Consider the following 25,686-nt stretch of genomic DNA (forward strand, 5'->3'; position numbering starts at 1 on the left):
TGGGCGACTGAGCCGGAGGTCGGAAGGAAGCGGGGCGAGGGATGAGTCATCCCGCCTAATCCCTCCTTCCCGGTCCCCTCGCTTCCGCACGCCGGCCCCCTCCCGAGATGATGCAGCCCGAAGCGAAGACTCCCCTCATCCTCAGAATCCTCCACCAAACCCCCTGTGGCCTGCGGAGGAGAGGAGAAGGACGGGACTTGTGGCCAATGAGAGCTTCGCTCTCTCGCCCGCCGTCCAATAAGCCGCTGCTTACAGGCTGGGGCGGGACTAGAGGGGCAGGAGGGGGCGGTCCCGGGTTGGCGCTCGGCGCCGCGGTTCGGTGGCTCACAGAGAGAGCGCCTCACAGGGAGTCGGCGCCTAAGCGACGCGGGAAGGCGCCACTGCCAACGCCACCGCCGCCGCTGCTGGCCAAGGTGCTGGACACGACAGGCCGGCGGCCACCTCGTCAGTTCAGGCTCCGGTTGCAGCCGCCTCTGCTTCGCTCCCAGCCAGGTCCCCATGGAAGAGATGGAAGAAGAGTTAAAATGCCCCGTGTGCGGCTCCTTCTATCGGGAGCCCATCATCCTGCCCTGCTCTCACAATATATGTCAGGCGTGCGCCCGCAACATCCTGGTGCAGACCCCGGAGTCGGAGTCCCCCCAGAGCCGACGGGCCTCGGGCTCCGGGGTCTCCGACTATGATTATCTGGACCTTGACAAGATGAGCCTGTACAGCGAGGCGGACAGCGGCTATGGCTCCTACGGGGGGTTCGCCAGCGCCCCCACTACCCCGTGCCAGAAGTCCCCCAACGGCGTCCGTGTGTTCCCCCCGGCTATGCCGCCACCGGCCACCCACCTGTCACCGGCCTTGGCCCCGGTGCCCCGCAACTCCTGTATCACCTGCCCCCAGTGCCACCGCAGCCTCATCCTGGATGACCGGGGGCTCCGCGGCTTCCCCAAGAACCGCGTCCTGGAAGGGGTAATTGACCGCTACCAGCAGAGCAAAGCTGCGGCCCTTAAGTGCCAGCTTTGCGAGAAGGCACCCAAGGAGGCCACCGTCATGTGCGAACAGTGCGATGTCTTCTACTGTGATCCGTGCCGCCTGCGCTGCCACCCGCCCCGGGGGCCCCTAGCCAAGCACCGCCTGGTGCCCCCGGCCCAGGGCCGCGTGAGCCGGCGGCTGAGCCCAAGAAAGGTCTCCACCTGCACAGACCACGAGCTGGAGAACCACAGCATGTACTGCGTGCAGTGCAAGATGCCCGTGTGCTACCAGTGCTTGGAGGAGGGCAAACACTCCAGCCACGAAGTCAAGGCTCTAGGAGCCATGTGGAAACTGCACAAGGTGAGTCCTAAGAAAACCCACCCCTAACTCCCCGCGCCTCCGATCCTCCGGTTTTGCAGCAGACGATCCCCCTCTTCTACGCACACTGCCTCCCAACTGGGGCGCAGTGCAGGTGCCTCCAATATCTACTTCCCCCGTCTGGTGCATCGCAGGAAGCGCAGGGGACCGTAAACGGCGCACAGGGGAGTTGAACCTCTCCAGAGAGTTGAACCTCTCCAGAGAGTTGTTTCGGGGATGCGTAGAGCGGGTCTCCCGGTGCACGCTGCCTGCGAGCCAGGCTTAGGGCGCCCCCTCCCCGCCGCGGACGTGCAGCTCTCGGCGGCCGCCAGCGTGCGGGAAGGCGATGAGTAGCTGGGCCGATCCGCGGCTGTGCTCAGGGCCGCCAGGGAAGCTCCAGGGCAGAGCCGGTTGTGGGGCTCCGGCCGTGGTCCCGCGGGGAGGAGGTGGGCGCGGCTGGGCGGCGCGGACCGAGGGGTGCTGGAGCTGCTGGATAGGCTGGAGCCTGGAGTCGCAGCGGGGGCGGGGAACACGCCGCGAGCTGAATGCTGATAAGTCGGCGCTGGCCTAAGCCCAGCGGCAGCGCGGTAAGGATGCGGGTCCGGGTGCTTTGCGCACAAGAGGTTTGCGAATGTGGAGTGGGGTGGAGGAAAAAAAAAAAAAAAAAGAAAATCCTGTAGTCGCCATGGCAACACGGCCTGAAGGCTGCGGCCCTGACCCTCGCGGAGGGGATCTGGGCTGGAGTAGCAGGACTGGAGGTTTCTGCGCGGTCGCGGCCTGAAAGCTAGGCAGGTGCATCTCCCAGTCTCCCAGGGTAACCCCTTCCTATCGATCACCCACACACCCATTTGCCCAGAGTTCAACCATTTTCCTCACAGTCAGTAGTTGTCTGTGAAAATTTGGGGACACCTGTTACCAAATTTATCTTTCTGATGTCATTTGATGGTACCTCCGCCAGAGCTAGCCTCAAGAACAGGGCCTTTAACGACTTGTTAGGTGATGCCACTCCTCTGTTCAAAATCCTCCAATTGCCCCCCGCATTTCTTAGATGGTCCTTAGGATAGTCCACCAGGACCTCAGATGGCCTGTTCCCGTTTGGCTTCATCGCCCTCATTTCCTCCCATTCCCTCTGCTTCAGGCACGCAGACCCTCTTGCTGTTCCTCCACCAACACCGGGCCCCTTCTGGACCCGTGGCCTTTGCATCTGATGTTCCTTCAGCCTGCATCTGAACAGTTCACTCTCTTGCCTCCTTCAGATCATTACTCAGATGTCACCCTTGCAGTGAGACCTTTCTGAACCCCTTGGTTCCCTCCCCGCTTTATTTTCCTCGGTAGTACTTAACCACTAACTGGGACGCTATATATTTTAACTATCATGTTACTTTTGTATTTATCTATTGCCCCCCCCCCAACATACACACACAAAATAAGCTTCGTGAGGAAAGAGATCTTTATAATGTTATTGCCCACACTGCTTAGAAGGAAGGAAACCACTCTTGAGGAGATGTACATGAATTGGACTTTTACTTTTTAAATAATCCACTTAGTTGGGGGTGCAATGGGCAAGGCAGGGGTTCAGGACTGTTGTAGGGAGGTTTTCTTCACATCATTGAGTTGCAAGCCCCAGGATGAGGCAGGGCAGTAGGGATGGTGTTCAGGCATCAGCTCTGCCCCACTCAGGGTTTCCTGGCATTCCTTGGAGACCAGAAAGGCTAGCCTTTGAGAGAGGCCTTGGGGTTAAGGAGGGGAACATTGATATTTTATTTGCAACAAGAAAAAATAAAATAAAACATCACCATATTCAGCAATCAGGGAGCTCAACTCAATACTGAATACTGAATGGGATCCATGTTTACAGTCATTTATGTTCTCACATATAGTCTATTAAACTGTATTAGTACTGATGGAGAGACTTAATTCAGCACAAATTTGAGCTCCCCTCCTAGGCACATGCCACTATTTTTTAAACACTTCAATTTAAGTTGTTTAAATGATGTTTAATTTTGAAAGTTTTCAGAACTTTAGTTCATGGCCAATTTTTTCTTCATATTATGATTTCACTCTTAAACTGCTAACTATAGCCTATGTTAAATTGCCCTACAAAACTCTCCTTGGAACTAGGAAACTAATCACCTGTCTGGAAAAAGAACTTAGAGGCACATGCTAATTAGGATGGTCAAACCACTGCATTATTCTTCTGTGAAGAAGAGCCTGTACTTTATCCATTAAGACCAAAGGCAGTCTTTAAATCTCCGCCAAGCCCCATGTAGATTTGAAATGTTAAACCATTTGTTTTATCGGTAATGGACATTGTGAGTAGACACTGTGGCGTGGACAGGGTTGAAATTCGGATGTCTGCTAAAAAAGAATAATGTAAAGCCCTTCAGACATGACATAAGTAGGCTAGGAAGGGAATATTGGTTCATTTTTTAAAAAGACCATTTCTTCTCTGATCTTTTGCACATTTTTTCAAAAGAGTAAATAGTTATATTTTTTGTTCAGTCAATGTCAAGATTATTAAACTGCCAATAAATATAAGGCAGAAGGATAACAGATTTTAACATTCACTTATCATCTGTTAGCTGAACAACAAACATTATTCCACCTTATCTCCTTAATAAGGTAATGTGATAACGTGCGATTTTCTCCTATGTCTATTTATCTTCCATCCTCACAAAAAGCTTATGGGCCAGAATTTCTATGTCCTTCAAAACATAGGAGAGCAAAGAATTACACTAAGTAGTTCTCCCAAAGTTGGGCAGTTAGTTATCCACACAAGTTATCACTAGACCTGAAAGTTTTCATTAATATTTAGTCATTTCCAGTGATAAAGAAAACCCTGTGAATAACTGTTCCCCTCAGAAAGTCATCATCTTACACATTTAAGACAAAATGGCTGAAGTTTATCTTTTTAATGGTATTAAAAACAACTGGTTGAAATTCATTAGTTGTCAATTGACTAAATTAAAATATGTTTCAGATATAGATGGCCTTCAAAATCCATGAAAAATAATGCAGGAAGTGGCCTTATAGGGCAAATATCTGGTGACACTTTTTATTTAGTATCAGCACTTGCTCTATTCCTTATCAAACTTAGGTTGGTATAAAGAATTGCTACTCACACAAAAAAAGATTTTGTAGATATTTTCATATAGGCAATTGGAACCATTATTATTACTTTATAATTTTAGCAATTCATATTTCTAAATCTAACATTATCCTTGAATTCTTGGTGTATTTTATCAATCAATGAATCAGGAATATATTTGTAACCGTTCCTTTGTGTTTGTACTGTTGAGCAAGAATTTTCTTTTCCTTTGTACTCTAAACACTGACTATTCATTCTGAATCTTGTCTCAAATGTTATTTCTCTCTTACCTTCTTTGTTTTAAACAAAGATTTGCAAGTTAAACATTTTAAAATAAACCATCAGTTATTATGCTTTCACCTTCAAAGCCTTCTGGAAAAAATACCTGCTTTGTAGTATGGTGGCATCTCATCAAATATTTGTGTAGTAAATGTGTTATTTAATGTAACCAAAGTGGTGTTCAGTTTTATATATATATATTTAAGAATATATAATATATTATATATATTATAATTATAATTATATATTATATTATAATATATATAATATACATATTATTATATATATTATAATATATTACATATATTATAATATATTATATATATATATATATATCAGTAGTAAATACAATATAATCTAGATGTCCGTATGGTAAATGTAACAGGTAACATATGTTCATGTTTTTAAATTCTTAAAAATTTACTTTTCGTATAATCAGAACATTCTGTGAGCAATGTAAATATGCTTACAGGTTATTAAGGAGAATGTTACAGAGGAATGAATTGTTCCTCTTTGTACTGAGGCAAAAATAGAAGGAACTAGATGAGGTTCTGGGTGCCAGACCTGATGCTGCCACTTACTCGCTGGTTATTTTAAGCAAGTCTATAACTTCTCTGTGCTTCCTACACACAGGATGTAAAGAACCTAAAACTATATTTGTGAAAATATTTTGAAAAAGTAATTTAGATGTTTATAACTTACTAATTTCAGTTTGGCAAAATAGAAAGTTTTTGCGTAAAACGGAAGTTATTGTCTCACTAGTCAACAGTTACTGCATAAAAATCTCATCCCCCAACTTGGGATAATTTGCTTGCTCCTTATAGAGCCCAAGGTGCCGTACAAAGGCTACTCTTAAAGGTGGCCTAAAAGAGTGAGCCAGATCCTCATGGGTCCTCCGAGAATAGTCAGTTGAATTAATCCCAAGGAACAAGGACACACACAAAGATTTGCTTGTATATTAAACAAAGATATTTTGTTTTTCAATTACAAAGCTAAAATGATAACTGATATAATTCAGTTTTGAAGATATTATCACTTTTGAAGCAGCAGAAATTGTTCTTCCTGTATATACCATGAAAAGATGCTATTAACTGGCATTTCAGATCAAATCACAGTTTCCATAAAGTTAGAGAAAACTGTCACAGCCATCTGTCATTGAGTAATAAATATAATGCACAGGCAAAAATTATCCTTACCATGAGTACAATAAATTGCACCTCTCTCACCTAAGCACCTTTCAAAGTGTGTGTATTCGTATAACTTAGCCTTGGCACAGAGGAGGCTAGAACCTATTATATGATAAATGTGTAAGAAAAAAATAGTTCTAAATAATATTGTTTTTTATCAGTTTTATCAGAGATTGTTGGTGGTAAGGAACAGAAACCCACTTAGGGGATCTCAGAGGATTTCATGGGAAATAAAATCAACTCACAAGGAGACTGGACCTGGAAAGCTAGAGATTAAATTCACTTCTGTGTATCAGTCAGCTTGGACTAAGTTATGCTGCAGTAACAAACAATTTTTTGTTTTAAAAAAACAAAAAATTAATTTTTTAATTAAAAAATTAATTTTTTAAATTCTCAGTGAATTACAACAATACCATATAATTTCTTACAATAATACCCACTGAAAGTCAGCTCTGGCCCGTCTCCACATCCTCCTTGTTCTTGAACTTAGGCTGAAAGAGCATGTTTGGAACACGCCAACCTTAACGGCAGAGAGAAGGGAGCAGAGCAGAACCACTCAATAGCACTTAAAGTTTCCACTCAGACATTGCGTGTCTCTTCTGCTTACATTCCATTGGCTAAAACAAACCATGTGGCCAAGACTGACATCTGTGCTACAGGAAATTCGCTCTTCCAACAGAGAAAGGCACTGAGAAGAGCCTTGTAGAGGAGGACAGAGTATTTTGAACAACTAATACAGTCTGGCATATGCCTAACTCTCTCATGCCTGCTCCTCTCTCTGGATGGGCTTCCTTGGGCTGCACAAGGCCTGACATGATTCCTCCAGCCCCAGTGCAGCATGACATTTCAGTTCAAGTATCCACTCTCATCTAATTAGTGTCTCTGTGTCTCTTAGGCCACATTTTGAAGTTTAGAGAAAGAATGTGATTGGCCCAGCTTGAGTCAGGGGTTTACTGATGACTGCCTAGGTCACAAGCCCACCCCTTTAGTGAGGTGTATGCAGTAGACTTGGGTGAGACAAGTGAGGCACTCACCTTGGGTGAAAAACATAAGGGGGTACCAAAAACTCAGTAATCAGGATAAAAAATATTATAAGGCAATATCTTAAAAAACAAAGATGAATACAAAAATTCCATGATGAGCAGAATATCAACGTTTTAAATGTTGATCACTTACAGTGCCATACTGAGCCATATTGGAGCCTGAGTCAGAAGGGAAAATCAGTAGTATTGATCCTATCTTTGTTTAAGATTTTGCTCTTTTGTTCATCATGTATTTTGGGGCATTCATTTTTATTTTTAAAAATACTCCATTAAAATATTAATGTTGACTACTGAGGTTTTTTGGCACCCTTTTAAATTCTGCGTCCAAGGAGAGTGCCTTACTCCCCTCACCCTAGTCCTGGCCCTAATGAACAGACACTTGATACAAACCTGGCTCCTGGTTTCACTGTTCAGCTGGAGGAAAGCCCAGGGCAGAATGCCTTTGTGAGCAGCAGGGGCAGGGAGGCACTGACCGGCGCCTCTTGTACAGTCTAAGAGGAAACCATTCTGAGTGCAGAAGAAAGCCCTTTTGCTCTCCCTGGATCTTCTTCATTTTAAATACAGCACTAATTTCTTGAGATGCTTCAAAAGTGGAGCAACAGAGTTGATGAAGAAAAAGAAGACAGAAAAGGGTACAGAACACTGACAGCTATAGCTCAGTGCTTCCTCTCCCCAGTAATGCTCCACCACCAAGCAGTTTGTGTGGTTATTCCTACTGCTATTATATATTATGGTAAATGTGGCCACCTACGAGCAAAGTGATCCCTCACTTGGCTTGTGTATGAGTGGAGGAAGGAGGACAGAAGGTGCCAAAACACAATTTTGCACTAACTTCAGGTGCCTCTTTAAAAGTATGTGATCGGGTTGGAAGTGGGGGGGAACCATATAGTTTCATTTCAATAATTCCATCTATTTGTTAGAAGAAAAGAGTGTATAGCAACCATAGAGTTTAGTGTTTTGTGTTGTTTATGTTTTGGTCTCATAACGGCAGTATTCTTCTTACTTAGTTAAGTGCTTCCCCACACCACCACATTCCTGCCTCTGCCCAGCCCTTGTGATTCTGGTGGGCTGCCAATCCAGTGCTCTGCCTTACCTGGCCAAGTGGGAGGGCATGTGACATAGGCCTGGCCAATCGTCACACCCTATCCCACTGGCCAAAGTGATTAATTCAAAAAATGAGCACATGAAGCAAGCCAGTCCAATCAGAGTCCTCTTCTGAGGTTTATAGATACTGAATCAGGGACAGAAGAGCATTGCTTTCCTCTGGGCTTGGTGCAGCTAGAATAAAAGCCAGAGGTGTCTGTGTCCCTGCCTCTTCCTCTTCCTCTTACATTAGTAGAAGAAAGTAAGGCAATCCCCAGAGTTACAGAGATAAGAAACAGAGACTTCTGAGAACACTGTTGAGTCCCTGGAACCCTTCATAACCCCCTTCTACCCCCTCCTGCCTTTCCAGTTATGTAAGTCAGCAAACCTCCCCCTCCTTTTTCTCTTTGGCTAGTTTGTATTGGTTTTCTGTCACTTTCAACTGAGATTTAGCACATATAAACATTTGTATCTGAAGATACTAATTCTTATTCATTCTAGGTATCATCTCTAGAATACTATAGTTGGAAGGCTGCGTTCTGATGCCATAAATACAAAAAAAGTAGTTTTGATTCAATGAAGCAGAAATTATATAATATTTAATCTAACTCTGTCTACTCGTTGACCACTGTGTAATCTTCACTAGTTTTTGGCTAGTCTCCTCTATTCTTATTGAGAGATTGCTTACAAAGAAGCCTCAGGGATTTTTTTTTAACCAATTCTAAATTACTCGGCATATATGGCGATGTTACGGTTAAGACCAACAGGCTAGACAGGGAGGTTCTGAAATCAAACTTCTGCCCAAAATCAATTTTCTTTGTTTTCAAAGGCAAGAAACTTCTGAAGACATGCATGTTGTTTTGACCCATTCTCTAGGTTGGAATTTTTTTAAGTGTGTTCCCACGAAGTTTCCATAATTAAATAAGTTTGAGACTCTCTACTCTACACATGCTCTTGGTGGTCCACATTCTGCATTGTTATATCCATATACCGATCGATCCTGAGACAGAGAAACCTGCTTGGTTCAACCTAGAATTTTCCAAGCTTATTTGACTTTGGAAACTCTTTTCTGTTTGTTCGTTTCCTTTTGTTTCAGCTTTCTTGAGACGTTATTGATGTATATATAAATTTAAGGTGTACAACATGATGATCTGATACATGTATATACTGTAAAATGATTACCACAGTAAGATTAGTTAACACTTCCATCCCCTCACATAATTATCTTTCTTTCTTTACAGTGATAACTTTTAAGATTTACCCTCTTAACTTTCAAGTATATAATACAGCATTTTGAATTATAGTCACCATGCTGTACGTTAGATCCCCATAACGTTTATCCTATAGCTGGAAATTTGTACCCTTGGGCCAACATCTCTCCACTTCCCCCCACCACCACCCCACCCCCAGCCCCTGGCAACCACCATTCTACTCTCTACTTCTTTGGGTTCAGATTTTTTAGATTCCACATATAAGTGAGAGCATACAGTATTTGTCTTTCTCTGTCTGACTTACTTTACTTAGCATAATACCTTCGAGGTCCATCCATATTGCCACAAATGGCAGGATTTCCTTCTTTTTATGACTGAATAATATTCCATTGTATGTGTGTGTGGGGGTGTATATATATATATATGTATATATATATACCACATTTTCTTTATCCATTCATCTGTTGATGGACACTTAGGTTGTGGAGGCTCTCTTTGCTTCCACACAAGTTTGGGAGACATCATTCCAGGCAATGACTAGCCAGTAAGTCAGTAAGGAGGTCAGTGTTCTTAATTTCTTGTGTGTGCAGAGTAGACTACTCTAAAACTCCACCCTGCGCATAAATGTCCCTAATTAGCCTATCCTTAAATCTTACGTTAAATCTAAAATATTAAAAGTTAAATTTATGTTATTCCTTAAATATTAAAGTCAGACAAAGAGGTAAAGTAATTATATAAATTTTGTAGTATGTATGTACATATATTTAATATATGTTGCTTCTCTTTCTATTATAAATAACTGAAAAATGATTTTGGACGTCAATAATACTAATGTAATATAATTAAAAATAACTGCTTTGATCTACTTCTGACTACTTTTACACTTTGTATACACGATGTCAAATGACTGACTTGATTGAGTTGGGGGTTTTTTGTTGTTTTTTATTTATTTATTTATTTATTTATTTATTTATCTTTGGCTGTGTCGGGTCTTCGTTTCTGTGCGAGGGCTTTCTCTAGTTGCGGCGAGCGGGGGCCACTCTTCATCGCGGTGCGCGGGCCTCTCACCGTCGCGGCCTCTCTTGTTGCGGAGCACAGGCTCCAGACGCGCAGGCTCAGTAGTTGTGGCTCACGGGCCTAGTTGCTCCGCGGCATGTGGGATCCTCCCAGACCAGGGAGGGCTCGAACACGTGTCCCCTGCACTGGCAGGCAGACTCTGAACCACTGTGCCACCAGGGAAGCCCTTGATTGAGTTTTTCATTAAACTGTGATAGATAGAAATAGATTGTTTTAAACGTTCTTTTATAAAGCAAAAAAGGACAATATTAAAAGGTCCAAACTGGTGCTGCTCCTGTGACAACAGAGCAGAACAATGTGTGAAAGTTAAGAGTAGTACTTTGCCTGTTACATCCCAGCCTTTCTAATATTTTCATATTGACATTCAGGATCAATTTTTAACCTTGGAAAAGGAGTTAGTATAAAATGGCCACCAGCAGAGAACCTAGATTATCAGAGACCATCCATCTAGGTTTTGTCAACAGCATGTCTAATTCATCCCCCAAAACATCTCAAAGCCAAAAACCACTGTCCTGGGGTGTTCTCACGGCAGTTTTATCCCTAACCTGAAACTGCGCCCCTGTCTTAAACTGAGAACTATCTCAGAGTAAGATCACTCGGAAAAACCCAAGCAGAATGCACGGAAGGCACTTGACATCATTGTCAGGGAAATTGTCATTTCACTTCTGTTTAGCCCTGACTTTGCCATCTTCTTAACTTTTCCGGTTTATGTTACAGATACAGCCGTAGTCCCACCTGCCTGTCTAAGTTACCTCTTCCTTCTTGACCTTCATGGCCTTCCAGCTTCCCCACCAGCCCTCTCCCGGTCCACCAGGCCTCCCTCCACCATTTTCTTAGACTAGACCTTCAAATCACCCCACTAAGCTTGCCAGGCCCAGCTCACAGGAGCCAGCCTCAGTAGCCTTGCCCCAGAGCGGCGTGCCCGCCGGGAACCTGGGTGCAGCTCTGCGTTCCAGCAGAGCCTCTCCTGCGCCAGCAGAACTCCCACCCCAGCTGGGTTTAATTACAGACACTTTTTTTCCATAGCTGTAGAAAGAGTTTTCTTCATTTTGACTGATTGATTTTAAGCTGAAAGAGCAAGAAAACTCGTCTTGAATTTCTAGTCATGAATAAAGAAACATCACTGACTTTTCTGTTCTCAACACACCTGTCTCTAGAGACTCATCTACCCCATGGCTTCAACTCCCACATGTACCTACCTGCATGTCTGGAACAGAACCGGTCATTTCAGTGCCCTGCCGCTTCACAGTGTGGTCCCAAACTCTGTTCTACCTTCTGTCCACCCCACCCATTCACCCCCGCAGAGCTCCCATCTTTGTGTTCTAACACTGAACGTCCTCCCACTGTATTATAATTGCATGTTTTAGAATCTCGCATGGGACCCTAATAACTCAAAGTCATAGACTTTTCCTGTATATCTCTGTTTCCCCCCATTTCTGCACTCAGAAGATGTTTTAAAAAGGTTTGTTTAACGAAAAAAAGAATCAGTACGAAAAAGATTAATGATTAGCAACATATCCTAATATTTTGTTTCTCATATGAGCCTGACTGTAATAATTAGACTTGAAAACCTGTATTTCACACTTTTTGTTAAAAATGTACTGAACACTGGGACTTCCCTGGTGGTCCCGTGGTAAAGAATCCGCCTTACAATGCAGGGGACATGGGTTCGATCCCTGGTCAGGGAACTAAGATCCCACATGCCGCCGGGCAACTAAGCCCGCGTGCCACAACTACTGAGCTCTTGCACCTCAACTAGAGAGCCTGCGTGCCGCAAACTACAGAACCCACGTGCTCTGGAACCCGCGTGCCACAACTAGAGAGAGAAAACCTGCAGGCCGCAACTAGAGAGAAGCCCACACGCCGCAATGAAGAGCCCGCGTGCCGCAACTAAGACCCAATGCAGCCTAAAATAAAATAAATAAATTATTCTTTTAAAAAAAGATGTATTGAGCACTTACTACATGCGAGGCACTGTTCTAAGCCCTTTCTAGCCACTTTCTCATTTAATCTCCAGAATTCACATATTTTCCTCTGAGAAAACTGGGGCACTGAGACTTTAAAGGTTACAAAGTTGTACCGGTTGTAAGAGGCAGAGCCAGAGTTTGAATCCAGGCTGACTCCAGAGCTCCTGTGTCGAACTGCTCTTCTGTCCTACCTTCTGATAATCCCAGGAAACATATGACTGCAAAGCACAGTTTTACGGTCTTATAAATTCAATGACATAACTGAGATCTTTTAGTTCTCATGTATGAAAATTAGTGAGAAATTAAAAGTCATTTGTCTCCTAAGTCCCCTTGTGACAAAATAAATTTAAAGAGGAAAATAGGGGGTAGAGGGAAGGGAGAGACAAGTATGTTGAGTGTTCCATAGACCAGATCATCGGAAGTGTGCTGGATACCTCGGCCTTGTCAGAACCAAGCAAGCGACAGATAGGCAGTAAGGTTCTATCAGCTCAGCCAAGGATTCATTGTCCTCTTCTAACAAAATAATCGTCTTAAAATCTATAGGCAGAAATGATATAAAAGAACAAGTAGATTTTTTTTGGCATTTTAAGTATATTTCTGTAAATCTAAAACATTTATAAGTCTATCCTGGAAAACATAAAAATGCATTCAAACCTGTAAGCAGTTATTAATTCTGTTTACTTTCAGTTTTTTCTTGCACCTTTTGCCAAGATGGTTAAAAAAAATTATGTGTATTCCTGTTCAGGAAAAGACCTAACCTGCCTTTTACCGTAAATATAAAAAGGAATATGTGACCTGGAAAAGCCTATTGTTTAAGAATGGATTAAAGCACAACCAAATAAAATGGTTTTTCATAAGCCTTGTATAGAACCAGAACTGCACATTTTATCCTAATAGCTCTGATCAAAGAAGAAACTGTTCCTTAAAAAATTAGCTTGGGAAGTAGAATGCTGATCCTTGTGCTTTGGTGTGCGAATAACTACCTTCTGTCATTAGGCAGTACACATAGATGGTTAATCCTCATCTACTGCTCATTTATTCATTGAAGCTGACTTTCCAGCCAGATAGCATCTATTCAGCCTTACTGAGATTTTTCTTTATTCTCTCTTTACTCTTACTTTCCTTGCAGCTTGCATGTTAAGAAGCAACTGTTTGACACCAAACACTTATCACTCTCTGCCACGCTCCAGGAAGAGCCTGTGAGAAGGCCGTGCTGTTCTGACCTGTGCTGTATATCAGTCTAAGACATTACCTAGTCTCTGAACAAAGCCAGTTGCAGAAAGAAGTAAATGTGAACGTGGGGGATTAAACAATTTCTACCTAAGGCAGGTCTTCATAACAGGCTTTTTGCTTTTGTAAGGAGCAAATGCTCAGAAGGTCAAATATACACAGATTCAGTAGTAATTATAACTCACCCAAAGCCAAAGGGAAGTGACTTTATAACATAATCTACCAGTTTTGATCATCTGTACTTCAATTTCTTTTCATCAGTGCAAGTAATCAATAGCTGATTTTACTATAGATGTGTGTCCGTTACATAGTGCTGCTTACTGAGCGTATTTATGCCATCACCCAGACACACGAATTCATGAACTTGAGAAGATGGTGTCACTTGTGCCATGCCATCCCTACCCCCACGTCTATGAAATGTTATCCCAAGCGCATTAGTCACATAAAATCAAATGTAATATAGGACTTCCATCCAATCTAATAAATCTTAACACGGCACAGGTCAATCTGTGGTGCTTTTAACAAGCAGTTATTATTGATTTTGTTGACCATCAATCATCTGGCCCAGACTCAGCAGGGAAATACGATAAACAGCTTTTAGCACACAGTCAGTGCAGTGTAAAGAAGCTCCATGTTTACATTCAGCTCATGTTATCTGGCCACCTTCTGCCATGATGGAAGCAAATCTGCCGTTGGTGGAGCTAAAATATGATTCAGAATTTAATAAAATTGTCTCTACATTCTACTTGGAGGAGCAAAAAACACGGAATATAGGAACTTGTATGAGCAATGAATTTCCAGGCTAGCTTCAACAAACATGATAAGCAAGTGTACAGAGTGTAACTACCATTCCCTTACCATTCAAAAACGGCACCTTTCCACCTGAACTAAGAGTGGTTGCTCTGGTCACTGTATATAGACATTTTGTGGGAAATGTTTGACTTGACAGTAAGGTCCTGCTATGTAGGTTAAAAAACATATTAATAAATATTGGTATTAATTGGCAAATCAACACACAAATACTTTACATTAATTAAAAAAAACAGCAAGCCAAAGAGAAAATTAGTGCTTCCAGCATCGAGAATATCCTTGATTCTTGTTTTCCAAAGAGGCTGCATCATCTTACATTCCTACCAGCAATGGATGAGGGTTCCAATTTCTCCATAGCCTCACCAACACTTGTAATTGCCTGGCTTTTTGACTAGAGCCATCCTAGTTGATGTGAACGGGTGTCTCATTGTGGTTTTGATTTGCAATTCCCTAATGACTAGTGATGTTGAACATCTTTCCATGTGTTTACTGGCTATCTTTATATCTTTTTTAGAGAAATGTCTATTCAAAGCGTTTACCCATTTTGAAATTGGGTTACTTCTCTTTTATCGTTGAGTTGTAAGAATTCTTTATATATTCTGAAGTTTACTCACTTTTTGAATGACAGGAACAGAGATGTGAGCCTCTCATCTCTCAGAGACACAGGAAATAAAAAGCTGACACAGATATGAGTGGGAGAAAGAACTTGTCAAGACTGGCCTACCAGGACCTACTGCTGCTTCCTTACCCAGTAACCTCTATCAGCCAGTTCTGAAGCAGAGCTCGGATAAGCTCTACCAGGATTGGCTCACGACAAATAGGAAACATGGAAAAATCCAAAAACAGGGGGAGGAAATAATTTCGTTATCAAAATCCCTGAATATGATGGCTGTGCTTCCTCTTTACCTCAAGTTCCACTCCTCCTGACTTTAGTGATGGAGTTCACTTTAGTACAATATTATAAAGTTCCAGTGGTTCTGTGGTTTCTGTTACTTACAGGTTACCATTGTGGTATTCAAAAAAGTCACTTCAGGGTGTCAAAGTGGTGGACGTTTCCCCTACATTTGAGAGTTATAAAATGATAGAATTGGGATCATTCGCCCAACCCCCTCAAAAGTCAGAGAAATAAATCCCAGAGCACTTCAGTAAATTATGTACAGTATGTATTACCAAAAATGCCTTTCATTTCTCAGAACTTATATTAATTATTCTGAACAACCAAGGACCTATTTTCAGTTGCTTCTGTGTGTATGTGTGTGTGTGTGTGTGTGTGTTTGCACGCACATGCTTGTGAAGCTCAATTGAAACACCTTTTCTCTCTTTTGGAGGCCTTCTCGTGCCCCCAGACAAGCATAATCACGGTTTTTTTTTCCACACTCCATGACTACAACTATCAAAGTTTACCTTAACCTTGTTGTTCTGTCTTTAAGGGGAAATTATATATGTCTATACTATTGAATAATGTTCCTTCATTATAAATGATAGTCTTTTTTTAACATTTGCCTTCAGTAGATAGTGCCTTTGCTCAAAGCATCGATCTAATGGTAGGAATTTCAGCATAAAGGCTGGAAAAGGAAGAATTTGTAGGCAACAGGCTTTCCTTTGTCCCTCTCGCGGGGAGAACTGCTGCATTGCAGCATGGCTGTCCCCTGATTGGCTCCCGCCCTGGCCAAAAGCACAAAAGAAGTTTATGAGATGACGCAAAAGAGTCTCCTGTTGCTCCTCTCCCCCCTTCTGGTGCACTGCTTGCCAGCTTTGTTGGCACCTTACTGGCCGCCACCCCTTTCTACTCCTACCCCCCCTCCCCCCGCCCCTGGCTGTGGTCTCCTCTGAATCTCCTCGTTTCTGCTCACCTGTCTGCGGACCCAGCTTTGGTTTCAATGTATGTACCTTCCCTCCAGCCATCTGCATGCCTTGCTCTGACCAGTGTGTTTCCAGTCTGCTCATCTAGCTTCAGACCCTTGATAGCAACTTCCGGGGAGTCTCTCTGCCCAGCCCATCTGGCCTGTGCACCCTCTGCCTCCAACCTAACACTGACTTTCCCAGCCCTGGCTTCCTTCCCAGTAAACGTCCCAGTGCTGACAGCTCCTCAGCTCATACCACGTGGGTAGCAGCTGCAGGGCCGGCACTGATCCGAGCAAAAGATTACTGTAATGTACTTGGCCAATCACCTGTAATGTTAAAATAAGATTCCAACATATATATCTGGGTTGTATAAAAATGAACTCACATAACACTTTTCTTTTGAAACGTGTCATAAAATGATTTAACTAAATACAAACACAGAATCCATTGACTTATAGCCACCACCGAAATGAAATATGGCAGCTATTTAGTAGAACCTGGAAGCTCTGCTTACATTGAAGGCAGGAATTAAAGAATAATTTATAAATTTTATCTGCAAAACTGGGAAGGAATGAATTAGTAGGTAGAAGATTATTACCCAGTTTGGAGGCTAGCCAAAGACTGGTCAATTACTCTCTTCTGAGTGGAGCCAAATAGTTCAATTATATTACAATTTCACTCCCTTAGGTCTTATATTTACTTTTATAAGAACAAAGTCATCAATTTACAATTTACATTATTTAATTTGCATGTTATGAGGGCTTTTGGGTTATGGTCAATTATTAGGTTTTCTAAAACTATGTATAAAAGGTTATTATTGTGAGATGCAGCCATCAAAAATTAATCCAGTGTTTTTAGAGAAATTCTATAGTTAGTATATCTGAAGGGACTGGTATTAAATTTGCATAAATATTAGATTTGAAAACTAATTTCATTTAGTATTTGTTCGTATCACATGATTTTCTGCAGGGATTAAATCGTGTTTATCAGTGGTCTACTAAACCCACTACGTTCCTACTGTTCTTTAATCTTCCCAGCCATGCTAAGGAATTTAGATGGTCTGTATTCAGAGCTCAATCCTCACTGTAACTTCCTCAAGGCCCAGTGTGGGCTGAGTGAGGACCTTACTGCTGTTGAATCAAGTTCAGGATACTGATGGTGTAGCGTGAGACCACTGGCTGTTTAGCCAGCACTGAGATCCGGGTTTATTCAGCTGCTCAACTGGGGAAATTCATACAATGAGGGAGATTTTCAGTTTGATCATAGAAACAAAGCACTTTTATACACCCAGAAAGAGGAGTGGATAATGGTTACACAGATAATGGCGTGTGACCATTTTGACTCCCAAGCACCTCTGAGAAGAATTGGTTCTTGTAATGTATTAAAACAAAGGTCACGGAACAGTTGTTGCTAGAACAGGATTTGCTGTGTGAACTGTGCTATGAGATGTGATGTCGCATCAGTGTCTTTTCCACCATGAACTATTTCCTTGATTTAACAGTGGTCATCATTATAACTGGGTTAGGAGGGCTTCATGCATGTTGAAGTTGAGACTCAGGGCCAGGACTAAAGCCTGGCAGCTCATGATCACCTTACCTCAAACCTTAAAATACCCTATTGAGGCCACCATGTCACCTACCAGAAACATGAGACTCCTTCCTCCCCACTCCTAAAAGCAGTTGATCATGTATGCCATTGTGAAGTTGCCACATCAATGCCTTGTTGGCTGAGAGCAAATGATGGCAAGCATTTTAAAACTATATATAAGCTAGAAGAATCTGAGATGCACAGCAGGAATTCAGGTAACAGACAATAAAATAGGAGAAACAGGAAATAGAATGAGCATGGCGGAATGTAAAAACTAGTCTCTGGTTAAGCCCTTTTATAGCAAGCACTGTAACGAGAGTTAGAACCAAAGGGCTAGAGCCCAGCTGAAGAGGCCTTTTCATGATAAAGCTGTAGTGGAACTGCCTGCATGGTACTGGGCCAGAAAAGTTAGTATAGGGCCAGAAGAGCTGTGTTCTGTTCTTGGGTCTGCTATTATTCAGGCAACACAATGGAGGAGTTAAGAACACGGACCTTGAAGCAGACTGCCTGGGTTTAAACCCTAGATTTTCTACCATTTAACTGCATGAACTTGGGTAAGTTACTTGACCTCTCTGTGCCTTGGTTTTCTCATCTGTAAAATGGAGATAATAATCAGATCGATCTCCAAGGATTGTTGTGAGGATGAAAGGAATGGTAGATACAACACCCTTGGAACAGAGCCTGACCAGAATAAGTGCATGATTAATGTGAGCTATTGTTACCTGTTAAATAGGACAGGAAATAATAATAAGTCATATATGTATATGACTTATTTTTAGGAATTGGCTCGCACAGTTGGAGGCTGAGAAATCCCATGATCTGCCAGCTACAAGCTGGAGACACAGGCAAGCTGGTGATGGAGTTCACTCTGAGTCTGAAGGCCTTAGAACCAGGGGAGTTGATGGTGTAATTCCCAGTCTGAGGGCAGGGGAAGAGCAAGGTCCCAGCTCAAGCAGTCAGTCATAGAGAGCAAATCCTCCTTGCCTCCACCTTTTTGTTCTATTCAGGCCCTCAGGCTGATGCCTGCTCACACTGGGAAGGGCAATCTGCTTTACTCAGTCTACCAATCCAAATGCTAATCTCATCCCACAACATTCTCACGGACACACCCAGAAATAATGTGTAGCCAAATACCTGTGATCCAGTCATGCTGACACATAAAATTAATCATCACATTGGGTTAGTCAGAAGCTGGCCAAGAGCAGTGAGAAATTCAGATAGATCGGACCCCTCTCCCCAAAGGCTTGAGAGTGAGGGTAGCGCAGCCATCCACATTGCCGTCTGCTCTTCCCCAGTGGCTGCTCCAAGGATTCCTGACTCTCACTCACCTCTGGGTGTTTGTGAGGAATTCGGGCCATGACTTCACGGAGAACAGCAAAAATGGAAAAAAAGATTGACAGGCAACAAGGTGCTAAGGACTGCTTCCAAAATGCAGCCCCAAGTGGGCATGTGTTCCTGAAAACTTCATGTAAACAAAACCATATTTTTTTAAATTTTTTTAATTAATTAGTTTTATTTTATTTTATTTTTGGCTGTGTTGGGTCTTTGTTGCTGCACGCGGGCTTTTCTCTAGTTGCGGCGAGCAGGGGCTACTCTTCATTGCGATGCACGGGCTTCTCATTGTGGTGGCTTCTCTTGTTGCGGAGCACGGGCTCTAGGCATGCGGGCTTCAGTAGTTGTGGCACGCAGGCTTCAGTAATTGTGGCACGCAGGTTCACTAGTTGTGGCTCGCGGGCTCTAGAGCGCAGGCTCAGTCGTTGTGGCACACGGGCTTAGTTGCTTCGCGGCATGTGGGGTCTTCCCAGACCAGGGCTCGAACCTGTGTCCCCTGCATTGGCAGGCGGATTCTTAACCACTGAGCCACCAGGGAAGCCCAACAAAATCATATTTTAAATGTACTAGAAACATTTCCTACAAAGAAATCTCCGGTATATATTTTTCAAATGTAACTATCTGTTGTAAATCTACATTGCCTAGATTCCAGGACACCAACAAGTTAATAACAGGCTTTAATTTATTTCTAGGAAAAAAATGATAAACAAGAAAAAGAACTTTAAAAAGAATTACAAGGTACATCCCAAATTCAGAAACATTAACATGGAGTAAGAGTGGGGGAAAGAGTTGGGGAGGGGTCCATCAGGAATTTATGAAAGTGGCAACCAAGTACCAATATGAATAGAAAAAGCAAGAGACACAGAGTTAGAGGCCCCTGTTCTGACCTTGGGTCTACCTCTTGGGCAACCCACTTGGCTTCTCTGGACATCCAGCTTCTTATGTATAGAATAAGGATGTAAGATTAGATGAGAGCTAGAGTCACCCTCAGTGCCAAATTTAATTGGGATCTAGATTTATTGATGTTTTTCTGGCTCATTTCCTGACAAGAGTTTCTTGGATAAAACCGTCTGCTGCCTGCTGCTTGTGCCTTTGTGAAGAGACCCTTTAATTTTCCTAGTGTTTCAAGTTTCTCAGTTGGGGCTTCAATATTTGTGGATCAAAAGAAGATGGACCGGGTAGCTGCAGCATCTTCCGTTCCCCTCCTATTACCCTGGCCTTGGAAGTGCCCCAGGGGTTCCAGAGCCGTGTGAGAGGGAGGCTGACAGCACAGGATGGAATGGGCAGAGGCAGCTAGGTGGGGAGAGGGGAGCACGTGCCCCCCAGCTTTGACCTCTGCTTCTCTGTCCTGGGCGGGACAACCCACTGGCGGGTCTGTAATGACCCCTGTCTACAGATGACACTCATTGTCACCTCCTTGCCGAGAAAGAAAAGGGCAGGGCGGAGGGGGGTGGTCAAAAAGGAATAAAAAAGCTGCTTTGATTATTTACTTCATAAAATGAGAAGATTTGATTGAGAGAGATAAAAGGTGAAAACAAAATGGGTAAATGTGCTTTTGCCTTCTCCCTTACCCACCATGAGGATTTTGAAGTTTGAGTCTTGATGTGGAGTTCCTTATCTCAGTGCAAGAGCCAGTCTGGTGCTAATCTTCTAAGGGGAATGTTCATTTTAGATGCCAAATTTCTTCAATTTCAAGTGATTATTATTTATGCAGAAGAAATTTATCACTGCTGTGATTCAGTGGCACACTGGAAAAAAAAAATGTAAAGCCCTGATTTGTAGGATTTGCCATATCTGACTTCAAGCTATCCTGATGTGAAAGCAATGACCTTGGAGCTGGGATGAGAGTCAGAACAAGCCAGCTCCAGCACACCACCACTCATTGTTAATGCTTTTGCTTTATGTCAGACCCAGGAAGTGCCAGATTGCAAGTTTTCTGAAATTACTTCTAAAATTATTTGAGCCTGCAGCTGCAAAAAAAAAAAAAAAAAAGGAAACGTTACAGCAAGTTTTAGTGGAGAAATCGTGAATGTACAACTCAATGAATTTTCACAAACTGATCACACCTGTGTAATTAGCACCTGCCCCTGCCAAGGGTACAAGTATCCTGGCTTCTAACAGCATATTAATTGTGCCTGGTTTTGTATTTCACGTGAATGTAATCAGACAGCACACACTCCAGCATGGCTTTTTTTTTTTTTTTTTTGCTTATCTTTATGTTTGTTGGATTCATTCGTATTGTTGCATGTAGTTTTAAATCATTCATTTTCATTGTTTTATAGTATTCCGTTTTAGGAATATTCCACAATGTATCCATTCTACCATTGGTGGACATCTGGGCAGTTTCCAGGTATTGGCTATTACGAGTAGTGCAGCTGTAAACATTATAGTACATGTCTTTGGGTGTACGCTCGTAAGCAGTTCTGTGTGTTATATCTCTAGGAAGGGAGCTGCTGGGTCATAGGGTACACGTAAGCTCACCATTAGTCCATGCTGCCAAACAGTGTTACCAGGTGGCGGTGCCGTAGTGCGTTCCCACCAGCAGCACCCCTCATTCTCACCAACACTTGCTATTAATTGTGTTTGCATTTATAGCGGTATCACAGTGTTGTGATAGCCAATGGTATTGAGAAGGTTTTCATATGTTTTTCTGGTCATTTTAATATCTTCTTTTACATGTAGTCAGCTAAGTAATTTGCCCACTCTTCCATTGAGTTGTCTGCCTTCTTATTACTCACTTGTCTTTTTTTTTTTTTTTTAAGTATTTATTTACTTATTTATTTTTGGCTGTGTTGGGTCTTCGTTTCTGCGCGAGGGCTTTCTCCAGCTGCGGCAAGCGGGGACTACTCTTCATCGCGGTGCGCGGGCCTCTCATTATCGCGGCCTCTCTTGTTGCGGAGCACAGGCTCCAGACGCGCAGGCTCAGTAGTTGTGGCTCACGGGCCTAGTTGCTCCGCGGCATGTGGGATCTTCCCAGACCAGGGCTCGAACCCGTGTCCCCTGCATTGGCAGGCAGACTCTCAACCATTGCGCCACCAGGGAAACCCTACTCACTTGTCTTTTAAATTTCTTTTCTTTCTTTCTTTCTTTTTTTTTTTTACTCACAGATACTAAAAACTCCCTAATTCTGAAATAAGCTGCTTTTCCTTGGGGCCCAGAGGTGCTAATTAGAAAAGATTTGCCACCTCTGCTTTCTCTACACTGTACATCCGCCTATCAAGTCATCAGATTTTGTGCATATTTCATAGTGTCACTTGGCAGTATTGTGAAGCAATTTAGGGAAAAGGGCTTTTTAAGAGCAAACAGTGCAAATGCAAATACATTTTCAAAAGAGAACAATTCTTTCTTAAATGAAAGTAAGAGCTGTTCAAATACTCTGTTAGAAAAAAATGAGTTGAAACCTAAGTAATCTCAAAAAAGTAATTCTGATTCCATATTAAATATGAATTTTTTAAAGTTTCCAGAGGTAAGGCTTCTTTTTCCTTTCAATTATCTCAATAGAAAAGCTTTGTTCCGTATCCTCCGTCTTTTTTTTTAGAACCTTGTCCACTAAAAATTGAATTCCTCTTGCATATTGTGTGAGCTGTCTTATTTTTTAAATCCTTATTTAGATATGGGAGTGCAATCTATTCATCTATAAGTGATTCTTTGGCAAGAATATAGAAAATTATAAAGAATAGTTCACTATTTCAGAGCTTAGGGAACTTTCCTTGGATGGCTGGATGTGGGTCAGATACACCAACAGGTTTGCCGTAGAAGCCTAATTACTTTATCCTCCTTCAGTATTTTTTCTCATGTAATAAGACAAAGTATGAAGACAACTATTTTGGGATTGAGAATTAAGTTTCCCTATGAGAAGGCAGAAATAAATTTCTTGAAATATTTCAGAAAGAATTGGGGATATTCCCAGTAATTTGAATTGGATCATAGACCTAAAAGTATAAGTTGGAACCGTAAAGCTTCTAGAAGAAAACATAGAAGAATATATTTTCAGTTTTGAAAAAGCAAAAATTTCTTAAAGAGGACACAAAAAGTGCTAACCATACAAGAAAAAATATATAAATTAATGTCATCAAAATTTTAAATTTTTCTACAAATCAAAAGGCATCAAGATGTAGACTAGGAAAAAATAAAACATATATCAAAGAACTTGAATCTGGTATATATATTCCTGCAACAAAAAGCAAACAATCCAATTTTAAAATGACAAAATACTTTAATAGACACTTTACCAAAGAAAATAGAGGAATGGCCATTAAGCACATGAAAAAGTACTCAACATCATTAATCATTAAATAAATGTGAATTAAAACCACAATAAGATACCATTTTATATTATATTATACATTATAATTATTTTTTACATTATATTATATTTTATATAATTTTTATATAATTAAAAAGACTGACAATACCAAATACTAGCAAAGGTATGAAGCAATTAGAAATTTCATCCATCACTGGTGGGTGAATAAATGATTTTTGGAAAGCTGACAATTTCTCATAGATTTAAACATGAATCAATAATGAATTGATCACTATTACACTATGAATCAATAATACCACTCTTAGGCATTTACCCAAGAATAATGAAAACATATGTCTACAAAAGACTTGTGCAAGAATATTCATAGTAGTCATATTCATAATAACCTAAAACTGGACACAACTCAAATGTCTATGAATAGGAGCATGGATAAACAATTGTAGAATATCCACATAGTGGAATACTACTCATCAACACAAAGGAATGAACATGCAACAGAACGAATGAATCTCAAAAACTTGATGTTGAGGAAAAGCAACTGACACAAAAGAACATATACTGTATGGTTCTATAAAAAATAAGAAAAGTATGATATGTGCAGAGAATGTTATGATGTTGACCTAAGAAGTAATGAAGGAATAAAGAGGTTGGCAAGGTGGTAACAGGAAGATTGGCTGATACAGGACTTCGAAGGGTAGTCTAGAGAATGAGAATTGACCAAACAAAATAATAATATTTAGACTCTTGACAGGTAAGTAATATGATAAAAATGCTTTCTGAAGACTATCCTGCCAGTCAAGTGCATTTTTCTTTATAGAAGAAAGAAACAGAAAGCTAGAAAACCCATTACAAATTCTGAAGTTTTCCAGGCAGGAGGTGATTCACCTGTGTATTCCAGTTTAGTGGAATTTTTTTTTGAGTGAAAGAGCCATAAAAATCTTGAAACTGGGACAAAACATTTCTTTTACAGAATTTATTCCACATTTTCCGCTTAATGAATTATTTGGAACCTGGTTTTAGAGCCTTGCTAGTAACCAGTATTCTAAAGAAACTGCACTGATATCTGTAGCTAGAGGAATATTAAAGTCCCTAGTAAAGCTGTATTTTTTCCCATTCTTCTCATTGTGCCCCCAATTCTATGTCCCCAATTTGTGGTGAACAATCGAAAGTAAATGTTGAAAGACAAGACTACCCCATCATGTATTTTTAGCAGATGGCCTGTAATTTCCTATTACTAACGAAGGCACCTGGGTAAACGCTATGCTTACGGTGTCCACAACTGCTCTTTCTGTAGAACTTAATTCAAAAGTCATGTGGTAACCATGGTAACATCAGGCAGAGTTATAGAAGTAGTGTTTAGGGGAAATGAAAAACCCCAGCCCTTCTTCTCATCTCTGATCTTCTGTGCTCCACTGTTTCCCTCCTTGGAGGAAAGAGCTGATTTCCCAAAAACCATTATGGGGAGGATGGGCTTTGGGCTAATATTGGGCTGGTCCTAGGCCTAGCCAACTTAGCCTCCATTTCATCACTTCTTCCTTAAAAACACATTCTGGGGGACTTCCCTAGTGGCTCAGTGGTTAAGAATCTGCCTGCCAGTGCAGGGGACATGGGTTCGAGCCCTGGTCCGGGAAGATCCCACATGCCGCGGAGCAACTAAGCCCGTGTGCCACAACTACTGAGCCTGCACTTTAGAACCCACGAGCCACAACTACTGAGCCCATGTGCCACAACTACTGAAGCCCATGCTCCTAGAGCCCATGCTCCGTGAAAAGAGAAGCCACCGCAATGAGAAGCCCGTGCACCACAACGAAGAGTAGCCCCCGCTCGCCGCAACTAGAGAAAGCCCGCGGGCAGCAATGAAGACCCAACGCAGCCAAAAATAAATAAATAAAATAAATACATTTATTAAAAAAACAAACAAACACATTCTGACCTGCCCTACAGAACTTGGAGACCTGTGCAGTCAGCCCATGGGTCCCAAAATCCTTGTTTCCTACTAAGATCTCCAAAGAAAAATGCAAATCATCACAAGAATTCTTACTTGTATGTGGAGAGCTAAGAGTATAATTTTTAAGCTTCAGAAACAGCAATAGTTTTCTTATTCTTCAAACATCTTATAACAAATCCCATCCAGAACTTGCAGGGCATAGGTCATTCAGATTTAGTGTGATAGAGACACACCACATGCAGCTGAATTGAAGGCACTTAAACATGATGGAAATGTTCTTCTTTTACATAAAAGTCTGAGCTGAGTGTACCTGTTCTGCTGAAGGAGTCATCAGGAATGTAGGTCCCTTTGGTCTTGCTGCCATCATCCTCACGGCCCAGGATTGCTCACCACCACACCTGCATTCTCACCACCA

At 42.0% G+C, this 25,686-nt stretch overlaps 1 protein-coding gene across 20 annotated transcripts in view; it reads left to right on the forward strand.

Moving 5' to 3' along the window:
- Nucleotides 1-399: 399 nt before the first annotated feature.
- Nucleotides 400-25,686, forward strand: part of TRIM9 (tripartite motif containing 9) — a 102,992-nt gene continuing 77,705 nt past the window's right edge. For all 20 annotated transcript variants that reach the window (XM_068529014.1, XM_068528056.1, XM_068528603.1 and 17 more), the window contains exon 1: nt 400-1,320. In XM_068529014.1, coding sequence (XP_068385115.1) covers nt 499-1,320 — 822 coding nt within the window. In that variant the 5' untranslated portion in view covers nt 400-498. The remainder of the gene's footprint in view (nt 1,321-25,686) is intronic.

This window comes from Eschrichtius robustus, chromosome 1, assembly GCF_028021215.1.
Source record: "Eschrichtius robustus isolate mEscRob2 chromosome 1, mEscRob2.pri, whole genome shotgun sequence".
Taxonomy (NCBI): domain Eukaryota; kingdom Metazoa; phylum Chordata; class Mammalia; order Artiodactyla; family Eschrichtiidae; genus Eschrichtius; species Eschrichtius robustus.